This window comes from Dromiciops gliroides, chromosome 3 (genome assembly GCF_019393635.1).
Source record: "Dromiciops gliroides isolate mDroGli1 chromosome 3, mDroGli1.pri, whole genome shotgun sequence".
Classification (NCBI taxonomy): Eukaryota; Metazoa; Chordata; class Mammalia; order Microbiotheria; family Microbiotheriidae; genus Dromiciops; species Dromiciops gliroides.
In genome coordinates, this window is record NC_057863.1 from 56,548,453 (window position 1) to 56,563,144 (window position 14,692).

Sequence of the window (14,692 nt, forward strand, 5' to 3'; positions counted from 1 at the left end):
ATCTGTAGAAGCAGCTTTGGGGTGGGGAGTGGGGCAGGGGGGCAGGGGGAGAAGAAGCCCCACAATATTTATTTTAGCTTCCGTTTACAGTATTCTGCTTGGAAATATTTAGCACTACTCATAAGGACCAGTTTCAAGAGTAGGAAAAAAAAATTCAGAATGGCCAATGACCCTTCCCATGCTACCAAAAGCCATCTTAGAAATTGTTTTTAAAAAGCTCATCAAATCATTTATGCTTACTAGAACCCCTTCTGCTAATGGAAAGGGGAGATAAGGGAAAGATGCATCTCAGAAGCTTTCTGCCTTGTGGTGAAAGAGATGGGGATGCCTGGTGTTTCACTGTGTAGTCAGGTCATGATTCAGTCCACAGTTTGACTGACTCCATGGTATTACTAGGTTGCATCTAACAGATTTTGATTGGGTTTCTTTTTGGAAACTCAAAACCTTATAACATCTCTGATCAGCAAAGAAAACAAAATCCCAATGCACTGTTCTCCAATCAAGAATGTCCCAAAGAATGAAACGATGATGAAAACCCCAGTCAAATTTCTGTCAGTGGTGAGGCGGGTGGGTGGGCGGGTGGGTAGGGGAAGGGTGGGGCAGGGCCCCAGGCATGCCTAGACCTCCACTGGCAGCCCCTTCTCATCTTCATCCTGTTTTTGCCTCCTCTTCCTGATCTGCCGCTGAAGTTGGAGCTTGTTGGTAAAGAATAGTTGTCTCCAGCCAATGTCCTTCGCCAGCGATTTCATATCTTGGGTGATGGTGTCACATGTCAAGGCCACAATCTGCTCCCACAGTTTGTCGGAGGTGCAAAGCTATTGGTGGGAAATGGAGAAAACGGATTATATCCTAATTGATATGAGGGCCCTTACTCTCCATCCCTAGCCCTGCATTGTCATTTATTAACCTATATTGATTGAGCATCCTGCACCAAGAAGGTGCAGAATGAATGAATTGATAAATTAATTAATTGATTAATTGGTGCCAGTCACATGTAAGGGTCTGCACTGTATATAAATGTGTAAGACAGTCTCCACAAAAAAAAAAAAAAAAAAAAAAAAAAGATCTTTATGGGGGCAGCTAGGTGGCGCAGTGGATAAAGCACCAGCCCTGGATTCAGAAGGACCTGAGTTCAAATCCAGCCTCGGACACTTAACACTTACTGGCTGTGTGACCCTGGGTAAGTCACTTAACCCTCATTGCCCCACCAAAAAAAAAAAAAAAAGACACAGTCTCACCCTCAGGAAGGAGAACTCCAACAAAAACAATTGCTGACCTTTATACATCAATTTAAGAGTTGCAACCCACTTATTTGAGCTTCACAAAAACTTGTGAGGTGAGTATGACAGCATTATTAACCCCATTTTATAGATGAGGAAATAAAGGCCCAGACAGGATATATAACTATAGCTACACCCTAAAGAAGCTCTCAACACAGTAGGGGAAAGGAGAACTATACAGGAATAACTACAAGTCAGGGTGTGATAAACATGGACAACAAAAGAGGCATCAGGGTTCAGAGGTCACCCATCCCTTCTACTATTGTCTATAGCAATAGGCTGCAAGAACACAACTGGGAAAACTGGAAAACAGTATAGCAGAAACTAAGTTGAGACCAATATCTCATACCATATACCAAGATAAGGTCAAAATGGGTACATGATGTACACACAAAGGGCGATACCAAAAGCAAATTAGGAGAGCATGGAATAGATTATTCATCAGATCTATGGATAAGGGAAGAATTTAAGACCAAAGAAAATATAGAGAGTATTACAAATTGTAAAATAGATCATTTTGATTATATAAAATTAAAAGGATTTTTTTTGCACAAACAAAACCAATGCAACCAAAATTAAAAGGAAAGCAGAAAACTGGGAAAATATTTTTGCAACAAGTATCTCTGATAAAGGCCTCATTTCTCAAATATATAGAAAACTGAGTCAAATTTATAAAAATGTAAGTTATTCCTCAATAAATGATCAAAGGATACAAGCAGGCAGTTTAACATATAGTCATATTAAAAAAAACAACAACGCTCTAACTCACTATTGATTAAAGAAATTCAAATTAAAACAACTCTGAGGTTCTGTTTTCCTGTGCCCTAATCATGCCACATCTATAGTATTGTTTTCAGTTCTGGGCAACCCATTTAGGAGTTCCCTGGATAAGCTAACAAGGATGGTAAGGGCTATGGAATATGTGCTATGAAAAATAGTCAAAGGAGACTGAGTACGTTCTGCCTGGAGAAGGAAAACATGAGAGTTGCATAAGAGATATCTTTAGGACCTTAAAGGGCAAAGGGATTGATTACATTTGCCATGTTTTACCCCAAAGGGAAGACCTAGGAGCAATGGATAGACAAATATAGACTCATATAAAGAAAACAGGGGCAGCTAAGTGGTGCAGTAGATAGAGCACTGGCCCTGGATTCAGGAGGACCCGAGTTCAAATCTGGGCTCAGACACTTGACACTTACTAGCAGTGTGACCCTGGGCAAGTCACTCAACCCCAATTGCCTCACCAAAAAAAAAAAAAGAAAAAAAATTCCAAAAGTGGGACATGGAGCCTCTGGCCCTAATGGTTCCTGCCCCCCCTGTCGATCCTCAGAAGCTGCATGATGACTTTGGGGGAGTGTTGTTGAGGGACTGGCTTGATATAGGTTGAATGAGATGACCTCCAAACGAGGCAGGACAGTTATAATGAAAATATCACTGTTAGAGGAATCAGAGGAGCTGAGGCCAAATCCTGCCTTTAGCTAACTCATATGACCCTAGGCGAGTCACTCTCTGGGCCTCACTTTGCTACTAAGATCCCAAGAGCCTTCCTTAGTCCCTTCGAGTTCTAAATCTATCAGGCTAAGGCCTTCTGTGATTCTGTGATGTGCAAGTATCTTGTGCCCGGCACTGTTCTTGTCTGAGGGTCAGCAACACTGTGCCACATGGAGGGCTGCTGCCTCCTGCAGGCTTTGGTACAGTAGAAGTCAGATAAATGTCTTCCACACAATCACAGGACCATAGTTTTGGAGCTAGAAGGGACCTACCTCTAATCCAAAATCCTCATTCTACAGGTAAGAAAACTGTGGCCCAGGGAGACATGCCCAAAGTCACTTAAGCTTTTTTCAGACCTCGAGGGGTGGGAGTTTTCCTCTGAAAATCTGGATGTGGTGAGAGTGATGTCATTGGTAAGTTTCATAGTAAATTTCATGTTTGGTTCCATATCACTATTTGGCTGACCCTGGGAAAATTTATTTTCCGCCGGAGTGTTCTCCTTGGAATTCCCTCCTGAAGTATCTAAGGCTTCCCTTGAGCAGTGGCCATATCTATAAACTGATGTCCTAAGGAGACACGCCACTTCAAACTGATCCCTGAAAAGCACTGTCCATTTAGCTTCCCCCACTCTGCTTAGCTCCCTCGGCCTTCACTCATATCTCAGACTGAGAGGCCAAATCCAGCCAGATTCTTTCTGCAAACTCACTGCTTTATCTTTTCCATAGAGCAGGATGAAAACTGGAATTATTTTAACCTAGAAGACTATCACTTTCAGGCCCTGTTATGCTAGAATAAAGAAAGGTCCAGTTTAGTCAATGGACTAAGAAAGATACACGCTTCCAAAGCTCCTTTAAAAATCTACTAAACTTTGCTTTGCCATAACCCTGTGGAGTAGTTGGTACAAGAATGATCAGAGTGGAGTAGTTTGTGCTAATTTTAAGTATCTACTATGGGCCAGGCACTGTACTAAGCACTGGTAAACTGTCTCATGGGCCAAGACACCAAAGCCTGTAAGGCATGACCCTGAAATTCCAAAAGCCAAATCTCCAGGCAAGTCTATATCATGTCAAAAATGTAGAATTATTGGAAATGGGAGCAAAATGAGGACAAATTGCAATATTATTCAAGCTGCAAATGTAGCAATGTTATGTCATCTTGTCAAGAAGCGATGTAGAGGAATAGAGAAAACATTAATTTGGGTGCATATTCTAACTCCCCAACTCTCCCTTCATAATCATCACTGTGCTCTTGACTCATGCCTATAGTGTGACAACAAGAACTTAAATAAAATCCACGCATATAAAGCAGCTACACATAGTTAGTTTTATGTTCCTTGGAAGTACATCCTGTTCTTTAGGCCATCGTTGATTAGCTTTCTTATTTATCAAATAATTTTTTGTTGTATAATCACAAAGTATTAAACATAAAAAAGAATTTTGTTTAAAAATTTTTTTTTGAGTGGATGATCTTTGAGGGCAGAGATCATTTTGTTTTTGTCTTTGTATTCCTAGCACTTAGCCCAATACCTGGCACATTCTCAAATGAATCCGTGATCCCATCAACCAGGAAGTTTCATCCAACAACACAGACCGCAAACCATCCATACTTGCTCATCCCATGCGACTCACATCCATAACCTCCTATAAGGTCCCCTCAGGGGTCTACCCAATGGGCAGGAGACCTTCCTCACTTTCTCCTAATGTTGTAAGGCTACCAGAGGAATGAATATCTTGCCTGTCCATCCATCAGTCCTTGTCCTTGTCAAGTAACCAACCCTATTCTTCCCGTCATACAGTCTCTCATTGGTTATACATTCACCAGGCTCCTCTCTACTGCCCTCTTTGTGATTTTGTTATTGCTCTTGTTTTCTTTCGTATCCAACTCTCTGTGACCCCATTTGGGGTTTTCTTGGCAAAGATGTTGGAGTGGTTTGCCATTTCTTTCTCCAGCTCATTTTACAGATGAGTCACTTTTAATTCTTTAGAGACCATTACATTCAGTATCATTTTCACAGCAATACTGGTAGAAAGTTGGTATTAAAAACATGGGCCTTCACTTTCGTAATCTTAGAGTTTAAAACTTTGCAAATTCTTTAAGAAAATCCAGATCACGGGGAAGCTAGGTGGTACAGTGGATAGAGCACCAGCCCTGGAGTCAGGAGTACCTGAGTTCAAATCCGGCCTCAGACACTTAACACTTGCTAGCTGTGTGACCCTGGGCAAATCACTTAACTCCAATTACCTCACTTTAAAAAAAAAAAAAAGGGAAATTGCTCTCCTCTCTTTTTTCAACTCTGATCCCCCTATTTGTCCTCCATCCACCTCTACTGTCTGTGTGAGAGATACATGCCAAAGGATAAGTACCACAGGGCATACATACAAATGCATGTCGTAATCTGAACAATGGGCATTCTGCCCCCACTTCTTTCTTCTTCTGTGAATGACCAAAACAAACTCCTCTGAATGATTATAGATCTCCTTCAAGGGGCTCTTCATTGTTCCAGAGCTTGATGTGATCAAAACAATATCACAGAGTACCCCAAGGGCCCCACCAGCCATAGGAAGTCCTTCTTCTCCTTGGACTCTGCTGAATCTTCCCCATCACTTTTTGTGAGCATCATCTCCTCATTTTACGCCTCAGTTGATGTCTATGATTAGAGGGCTGTTAAACGGGGTTATTTCTATTGTCTTGTCTTTCAAGGAATCTCAAATGATTTTGATGTATGGGTGGGAGTCACCTTATGGAAAAGATGATGCAAAGCAGCATACTGATCTATCAAAACAATGGGGTTTTTTCATAATCAACAAGCAAGAAGTACAGCGGGATCTTAAATTCTCTAACTGGGTCACAACAACAGTCAGCTGTAAAGTGTTAAAGGTGTTGTCCAATATCAAATATCACTTGTAAAAGCCTGTTTGTTCCCTGTGGATGCCCTCATTGAGGACACCCTCAATCTGCTTGTAAAGATGACTCTCATAAAAATCTTGTGTTGATGGAAGAGTGGGCCTTTGGTGGTTAGTAGTTATTGAGGCTTTTGGTTACCTTTTTTTCAGCTAATGTTTAATAGGCCCGGGATTTTCTCCACACCTTTGATTATTATCTTCCCTTCCTTTCAATGCCCTCATAACTGCGTAGACAGCCCTCCCCTATATACCCTCTGTCCAATTCAGTTGCCTTGCCGATCTTTGTTCTCTTTAGTACCATTTCCATTTTTCCTATTAGCACATTGGAGACTGTGTGGTTTGGGTCCAAGGATGGCGGTGCCTCCACTGGCTGTGATGGAAAAGACAGTTTGTTAGAACACATTTTGTAAATCTCTTTCTTTTCTTTTCTTTTTTTTTTCTTTTTTTTGTTCTTCCATTTTATCCTTAAATACCCCTGGGATGCTTTTGCTTACTTGGATGTTTTGCCAAGCTTGCTTTAAACTGGTTTTACCTTCCAGTGATTCTGTTTTATAGATGACAATTCTGAGGTAGTAATTGTCCACCATGCTTCTTTATGAGATTTTATGGACAAGCTACTTATATCTGGTGTTGTCTTTGGTGGCCTTTTCTCGGTCTGGCAACTGTCTGAAAAGTTTACTAAGACACTTCTGAGTTCTTCTGGTTTCCTTGCTAAGAACATTAATTTACATTGGTTTAACTTCTGTATAAAATTATTATAATGAATATCAAATGTCATTTCTGTTGTTCATTTCCTATTTTTGAAGGTCAGTTATGTGTTCTGGATGGGGTGGTTTCAATTGTACTCTTTTTTTCTCATCATTATTCTTTCTAGCTTTCTTTCCAGTTCTAATCATAGCTCTGACAAGTCAATGGTCTGAATATACACAGACAGCTAATTACTAGAAATTCACAATTTAAAAGAGGAAAGGACAATGAATGAAAGTTAGTATTTCCTAGTCAAGCACCATGAGTCAAGTCTCAGAATCTCCTAACCAGATAACATCTTTTCCTGACTGTTAAAATACAACCTATTCTGGTTATTTAATCATATTATTTGATGTTCACCATGTCCAGTGACTACCAATTATTGTCCTAAAGGAAGATGTGAAGTTTCTGATAATCTACAACTCCTTGGTCTCCATCATTACTTTACCCTGAATCATACTTTCCCATGTATTTCTCCCTATCTTCACCTTTCCCTACTTTTTCAATGAGATCACCAGGTATCTTAGTGCATATTCATTTGATTTAGAGGCTCTCAAGTTCTTTATATAATTTTTCTTCCTTTTCAGTCTCAGCAACTGCTGTTGGTACAAAAACTACAATTATATTCAGAGTGATCATTTTGTAAATACTCCTCATCATTAGTATTGCACTCCACAACGATCACAACAAAGGACCACACAAACTCGTGTTTCTTGCTGCCTTTGGGAGCGTGCCAGAAGCCATTCCACCAATTCCTTCCCCCCCCCCCTCCAAAGAGTATCATGGAGTGAGCCAGCCTCCCATTCAATTGCAACTTCTTTCTTCTGGTTTCACTTAAAACAAGAATGTCAAGATTAATATGATTCAGCTTCTATGGCAACATTTCCACTTGTTAGTCATTGGGCAGGAATCTCTAATTTAGCAAGGGTCAAATGAAAATTTATAGATAGTCTAAAAGCTGCATGATTCTTGGCCCCTGCTGTCTCCTTTCCTACCATCTTACCACTAGCACTGCAAAAGAGGAGAATGCCTGCATAGGACTTGTGGCCATTGGGGTTTTTTCTTTGTTTCATAGATGCTAAGGCCAAAGGGCCCAACCTACGGATGATGGGCCTCTCCACATGTAGCTGGTTGGTCCTCAGAAATCAAATTTGTCTGTTGCCTAGACCATATTCCAAGCCTTCTCAGCATGGGAGAACCTAGCAGGGTCTTCTTTTTTTCATAAGGGGGAAGGGGGCACAATGTTAATGTCTCTCCCTTTACAAACTTACCCTTCATCCCAATTGTCAAAATAATTTTCTGAATGCATAGGTCTGGCCATGTCATTTGCCTGTTCAATTGCTTTTGGTAGATTCTTATTACCACGAGAATAAAAAGCCATCTATCTCTCTAGTGGGGCATTAAAGATTCTCCAGTATCCAACAGATAGGGTCATCTTTTGCTCTTCCTTCCCTTTTGCCTTCTGTGTCCAAAAGTCACTAAGTTCTACAGCCTCAGTTTCAACAACTGTAAAAACAGGGATAATAATAAAAAAAACCACCAGGGTTGTTATAAGTATCAAATGATATGATATATGAAAAGTGTGTTGTGAACCTTAAAGTGTTATCTATTTTTTCTTTTGAATTTTTATTTTCTTTTAAATTTTTTTCCAATTGCATGTAAAAATATTTTTTTGAGTTCCAAATTTTTCTCCCACCTTCCCCTCCCTCCCCCTTCCCAAGGCCAGCAAACAATCTGATATAAGTTATACATTACAATCATGTTAAACATATTTCCACATGAGTCATGTTGTAAGAGAAGAGTCAAAACAAAAGGAAAAAAGCACAAGAAAGAATAAACAAGAACAATAACAAAAAAAAACAACAAGAAAAGTGAAAATAGCATGTTTAGATCTTCATTCAGACTCCATAGTTCTTTTTTCTGAATGTGGAGAGCATTTTTCACCCCAAGTCTTGTGGCATTGTCTTGGATCATTGTACTGCTGAGAAGAGTTAAGTCTATCACAGTTAATCATCACACAATGTTGTTGATACTGTGTACAATGTTCCCTTGGTTCTGCTCATTTCAGTCAGCATCAATTCATGTAAGTTAAAGTGTTATCTAAATGGGAGCTATCAGTATTATTCTACAACTGTGATCCAACCTTGGGTCTCTACTTTCTGTTCCCATTCCTAACACTTTCATTCAAAGCTCACATTACATTTTCCTTAAACTAAAACAAATCTCCCTAGTGTGCTCACACTGCTATGTCTCTGTCTCTCTGTCTCTGTCTCTCTCTCTCCCCCCACTCTCCAGCACACCTACAAATTCATCCCACACAATACTCCCATATTAATCTTCCTAGTACATGTCCCTGTTTTAAAAAGTTTCGATTGCCTTTGCCAATTGAATAATATGCAAACTCCCTTTTCTTGAGTTCAAGGTCCTTTACTGGGACCCTGCAGTTTCCCATTTCTGAGCCTTTGCCTTGGTAGCTCTCTATACCTGCAATGCCCTTCCTTTATTATCTCTCCTTATTAAAAGCATCCTTCAAGGCCCAGCTCAAATGCCATTTCCTGACTTCCAGACAAGATGGCTACCTGAAGAAGTGGCAGACCACCCAGCTTCCACACACCCATTCCAGGAGAATCCTGAAGTTTGCATCAAACAGAGTAATCATCAAGAAAGCCAATGAGAAATTTCAGTAAGTGGTTTGTTCTACCCAAAATTTATACCAAAAGCAAGTCATGGGTCCGTGGACAACTGGAAAGCCTCCTCGCTCCCCCACAAGCAAAGTTAGTACCATCATAGGATAACCCCCCAGTGTCAAAATGAATTGAGTCTAAAAGGATCTGTGTCCAGAGAGAACATGCACAGAGAATTCCCCCGAGAAAGCCCCAGGGTGATCAGAAAAATCCTCGATTGAAATTCTGGAGAGTGGCAACAGGCAGAGACCAGAATGGCTCCCCTGACAGGGCCAGGGACTCTGGGGTCCCTGACACTCTGTGTGGAGATGCCAAAGAGGGCCCTGAAGAGCCAGCACACTGAACCTTCAGGTGGCTTGATCCCTGGAAGAGAAGGTCAGGTCAGGAACCCAGGGGAGCCGGGGCTAGATCAAGCAGGGTGGACCGCCCACCCAAAGACACAACAGGGAACTCAGCTCTGACACAAAAGTAGCTGATGAGCAAATTTTAAAAATGACCCACCAGTGAGAAAAAGCACTAGATCAAAGAGTCTAGGTTTGAATCCTGGTTTTATTTTCGACCGTTTGTGTGACCAAGGAAAAGTGAATGCATGTCTCCGAGTCTCCTTTTCCTCATTTGTAAAATGACAAAATTGGACTAGAGGGTCCCTTCCTGATAATCTGAATGTGGGAATCAGCCTTCCAACTCTAAACCCTATGAATTTGTATAATAATTATTTTTCAACAAGTCTTAGCTCTGCTTGTAGACAGTTAACTTCATAAGGGCAGGGACTCTGCCTAATTCTTTTCTGTATCCCTTTCAGAGACCAACACAATATCTTTATATATAGTAGGTGTCTGGCAAATATTTGTTGTTTATGAATAAATCTGTGTCCCTTGTCTTGTCTCCCCTGCTCCTTATGGGTAGGGGTCTTCTATTCTTGTCTCCCCTTCAATACCTAGCACAGAGCTTTGAATATGTTTTTGGTTTGGGTTTTGGTTTTTTTTGCGGGGCAGTGGGGGTTAAGTGACTTGCCCAGGGTCACACAGCTAGTAAGTGTCAAGTGTCTGAGGTCACATTTGAACTCAGGTACTCCTGAATCCAGGGCTGGTGCTTTATCCACTGTGCCACCTAGCTGCCCCTTCAGAGCTTTGAATATGTTCAATCATTTTTCAGTAATGTCCAATACTTTGTCACCCTATTTGGGGTTTTCTTGGCGAAGATATTGGAACGGTTTGCTATTTCTTTCTTCAGTCCATTTTACAGATGAGTAAACTGAAGCAAACAGGCTTAAGTGACTTGCCCAGGGTCACACAACTAGTAAGTGCTTGAGGCCAGATTTGAACTCATTAAGATGAGTCTCCTGGGGCAGCTAGGTGGCGCAGTGGATAGAGCACTGGCCTTGGATTCAGGAATACCTGAGTTCAAATCTGGCCTCAGACACTTAACACTTACTAGCTGTGTGACCCTGGGCAAGTCACTTAACCCCCATTGCCTCAAAAAAAAAAAAAAAAAAAAAAAGATGAGTTTTCCTGAATGTAGTAAGCATTTAATAAAAATCTCCTCAATGAATTTACAGGAAAGACAAGTTAACATCTCATCCCATAATCAGCATCTCTCTGCGGCTCAGTTTCTATAATCAAATTATGACATGCCCTAAATACAAGTAGCAAAGGGAGAAGCTCAGAAAGTGAATGGATTTGGTTTTTTCCAAGGAGCTCCAGTAAAACCTCAGGCAGAAATGTCAGTTCTCATGCAGATGGAGATGCTACAATATGACGAGCACAAAACAATCTGGTGCATCTCTGTGTTGGTGGAAATAAAACTGCATAAGAAATATCTTCCAATAATAAGCCAGTTCCTTACTGTCAAGGTCCCCTCAAAGAGAAGTACTGTATTTCAAAGATATTCTAAATTGGCTATTAGTTTCTTTCCCCCACCCCCACATTGTTGAGATCAAGGATCCATCAGATCATCAAAACCTGAAAACACATAGACTGTTGTACAAACAGGTAAGAAGATAACAGATAGGGGACAGAACTGAGACGCTCCTCCCATTCCCTCCTATCCCTTCCTGCCCCCAGGTAGGCTGGAGAGCTAGCTGTTACAACCTGGCTCACTAGCTTTTAGCCCGCAGAAAAGCAGGCGATGGATTTAGCGCCCTCTGGTGGCACTGTGCTCACTTAACATTTGTAACCATAGAGAGTCAAGGTTGTAAAAATTTTGATATTTTAGGGCTGAAATGAACCTTGCTACCCGTGACCCTTGGGGCAAGCAGCTCTATCTCAGTGGGTCTCAGCTTCCTCACCTGTAAAATGAAAAGCATTGGACTAGATGACTCCTGAGGGTTCTTCCATCCTTAAAGGGCATCCTCTAACCCCCGAATTTGGCACATTAGGAAATGAAGGCCCAGAGATGAAGCAACTGGCCCATTATCACAAGCATAGTTAAGCACAGCTTGACCCTCAACTAGCATTTTTGCTGCAACATCACCCTATCTGCCCAAATGGCAAGCACCTTAGAACACAACCATCCCACGCTTACTGCCTCATTGATGATTGCTTGGCGAGTCTTCTTACGTTTGATTTGGACAAAAATCAATCCGTTGGTGTGGCCTGTCCTTTAAAAGTTAGATGACTTTGAATCCAGAAAAGGAGAGGCCATGTTACACTCCAGACAAGCTGGGTAACAACCCAGCCCTCAAATATCCTCCATGCTCTGAAGTCACTGTTTGGACTGTGCTCATCTTTATCTCTTGGGCCCTTCTACACCACCTTGAAAAGTCCTCCAATACTTACAAGCCAACTCAAAGTCAACCTTCTCCTGGAAGCTTTCGATAATTCCACAGGTTGGTAATGACCTTCGATCAACTAATGGGCAAGCACTTATTCAATGCCTACTGTGCCCTAGTCACGGTGATGCAACTACAGCCTCACTCGTAAGGAATTTATATCCCCATCGGGCCTCCGTAACAAACACTGTGCTTTCCGCCTCTCTGATGTCCTTTATCCTACCAGAGACAGTTGGGTGTCTCAGCAGATAAGAGTCTTGGGTTCGGAATGAGAAAGACCCAAATTCAAATCCAGCCTCAGACACTTACTAGCTGTGTGACGCTGGACAGATCTGTCTGCCTCCGTTACCTAAACTGTTAAAGTGAGAATGCCGGCATCCATCTCCCAGGCTTGTTCAGAGATCTATTTGTAAAGTGTTCATCACAGTGCTGTACGCAAAGGTAGGCGCTTAATAAATGCTTATTCTCTTCCTTTTATCATGGAGCATAATAACTATTTGTCTCGTCATCTCTGCCCATATTAAAAAGCTCTTTTAATAGGGGGAGTCCCTGCCTTAACTGAATGACGACGGTGTCTCCCTTTACACTTAGCACAGCCAACTGCCCCCACTTTTTTAGCTGCTGAATAGATGTTGATGGATTGATCACTGATAAGCAGAGATGGGAGAATTAGTTTCACTCTCTTAAAGAATGGTAAAGGACAGAAGAACCTTATACACAGTATCATCAACATTATGTGTTGATCAACTGTGATAGACTAGATTCTTCTCACCAATACAACGGTACAAGAAAGTTCCAAAGGACTCATGATGGAAAAGGCTCTCCAAATCCAGAAAAAAAAAAAAGAACTGTGGAATATGGGTGCCGATTGGACCACACTATTTCTTTTGGTTTTGGTGCTGTTGGGTTGGGTTTTTTTGAGGTTTTTCCTTTTTGCTCTGATTCTTCTCTTATAACATGACTAATGCAGAAATATGTTTAATGTTTTATATATATATATACATATATATACACACATATATATGTATGTATATATATGTATGTGTGTGTATATATATAAATGTGTATATATATAACACCTATATCAGATTACCGGCTATCTAGGGGAGGGGGAGGGAGGGAGAAAAATTTGAAATTGGAAATCTTATCTAAACAAATGTTGAAAACTATCTCCACATGTAACTGGAAAATAATAAAATACTTTTATTTTTAAAAAAAAAGAATGGTAAAGGAAAAGTTTTCCCACTTACAGGCCCCCAGAGTGGGCCCTTCTGGGTCCTCTTGAGCCAAAAGAGTGAATCCAAATGAAAACCAAATTTTCTCATCTTGGCTTTGCTCCTAACTGTCTGCAGGACCTTAGCTGAACCTCTTAACTGGTCTGAGAGCATCAAGTTACCCATTTGTAAAATGAGTGCATGACACCAGGAGATCTCTGAGGTTCTTTTCAGATCTGACCTGCCCAAAAACCTGTTTGTCTCTGAAAATAAACACTCGAAACCAAGAATATCAATAAAACCAAAAATATCAATAAAAATGAAAAATAAAAGACTCTGGCTATTAAAATTTGATTAAAATGAATTTTCTTTTCCAGGAATATAAATAAAATCAATCCTATTAGTATTCTTTACAGAGAAAGAAATTTCATATTATATATATATATATACATATATATATATATTAGAGATTCAAGACAAGCTCCCTGGTGATTAATAATGGAAAGATTGCTGACTTTGGAGTTGGAGAACTATCCAAGTTGTGCTACTTTCTTTATCCTTGTGACTGTGGACAAGTCACATCACTTCTCTGGGACTCAGTTTCTTCATCTAGAGAATGACTCAGGTAGTCTAGATCTAAGGTCCTTTCAAGCTCTAAACCCTATGATTCTACCTGTTAGGTAATGATTTTGTTATTGTTCAGTTCTTTCAGTTGTGTCTGACTCTTCATGACCCCATTTGGGGTTTTCGTGGCATAGATACTGGAGTGGTTTTCCATTTCCTTCTCCAGCTCATTTGATAGATGAGTAAACTGAGGCAAACAGGGTGAAGTGACTTGCCCAGGGTCACACAACTAGCTTTGAACTTAGGAAGACTCATCTTCCTGACTGCAGGCCTGGCACCCTATTTACTTCATCACCATGGAGCCTTCCACAAACAGTGAAAGTGTCAAAAAAAACCAAAAAACCTTCTGGTGAAAGGAGTTTGACCCTCTGCTGAGAGCCCTAGGGCTAATATTGTACTTTCCTCTTCTTAGCCCTGATGGAGATGAACACTTCCCTGACTTGGTAGACCAGACTATGTGGGCTCATGCTAGAGGGGAGAGAGAGAGAGAGAGAGAGAGAGAGAGAGAGAGAGAGAGAGAGAGAGAGAGAGAGAGAGAAGTGTTTTAATCTTCAATCAGACTTCATCAATTCTCTCTCGGGAGGTGGATAACATTTTTCACCCTGGGTCCTTTGGAATTGTGAATCATTGTCTTGATCAGGGAAGCTAAGTCTTTCCCAATCCATCATCTTTACAATATTGCTATTACTATGTATGATGTTCTCCTGTGGAACTCAGAATCTTAAAAAATTAATGTTAAAAACTATCTTTACATGGAATTGGGAAAAATAAAATGCAAATTTTTAAAAGAATGACTAATGTGGATTACTTGCTGTCTTGGGGAGGGAGGAGGGAAAGGAGGGAGAAAAATTGGAACTCAAAATCTTACAAAAATGAATGTTGAAAACTATCTTTACATGTAATTGGAAAAAAACAAAATAAAGTACAACATTCTCCTGGTTTTGCTCACTTCACTTTGCATCAGTTCATATAAGTCTTC

General features: G+C 40.7%; 1 protein-coding gene across 2 annotated transcripts in view; it reads right to left on the bottom strand.

The window, feature by feature from the left end:
- Positions 1-584: 584 nt before the first annotated feature.
- FBXO36 (F-box protein 36) overlaps positions 585-14,692 on the bottom strand; it is a 98,106-nt gene continuing 83,998 nt past the window's right edge. The window contains exon 4 of one of the 2 annotated variants that reach the window (XM_043996498.1): positions 585-815. In XM_043996498.1, the coding sequence (XP_043852433.1) occupies positions 618-815 (198 nt within the window). In that variant the 3' untranslated portion in view covers positions 585-617. Of the gene's footprint in view, positions 816-5,724; positions 6,045-14,692 lie in introns of those variants that run through there. The other variant, XM_043996499.1, reaches the window with a different exon arrangement.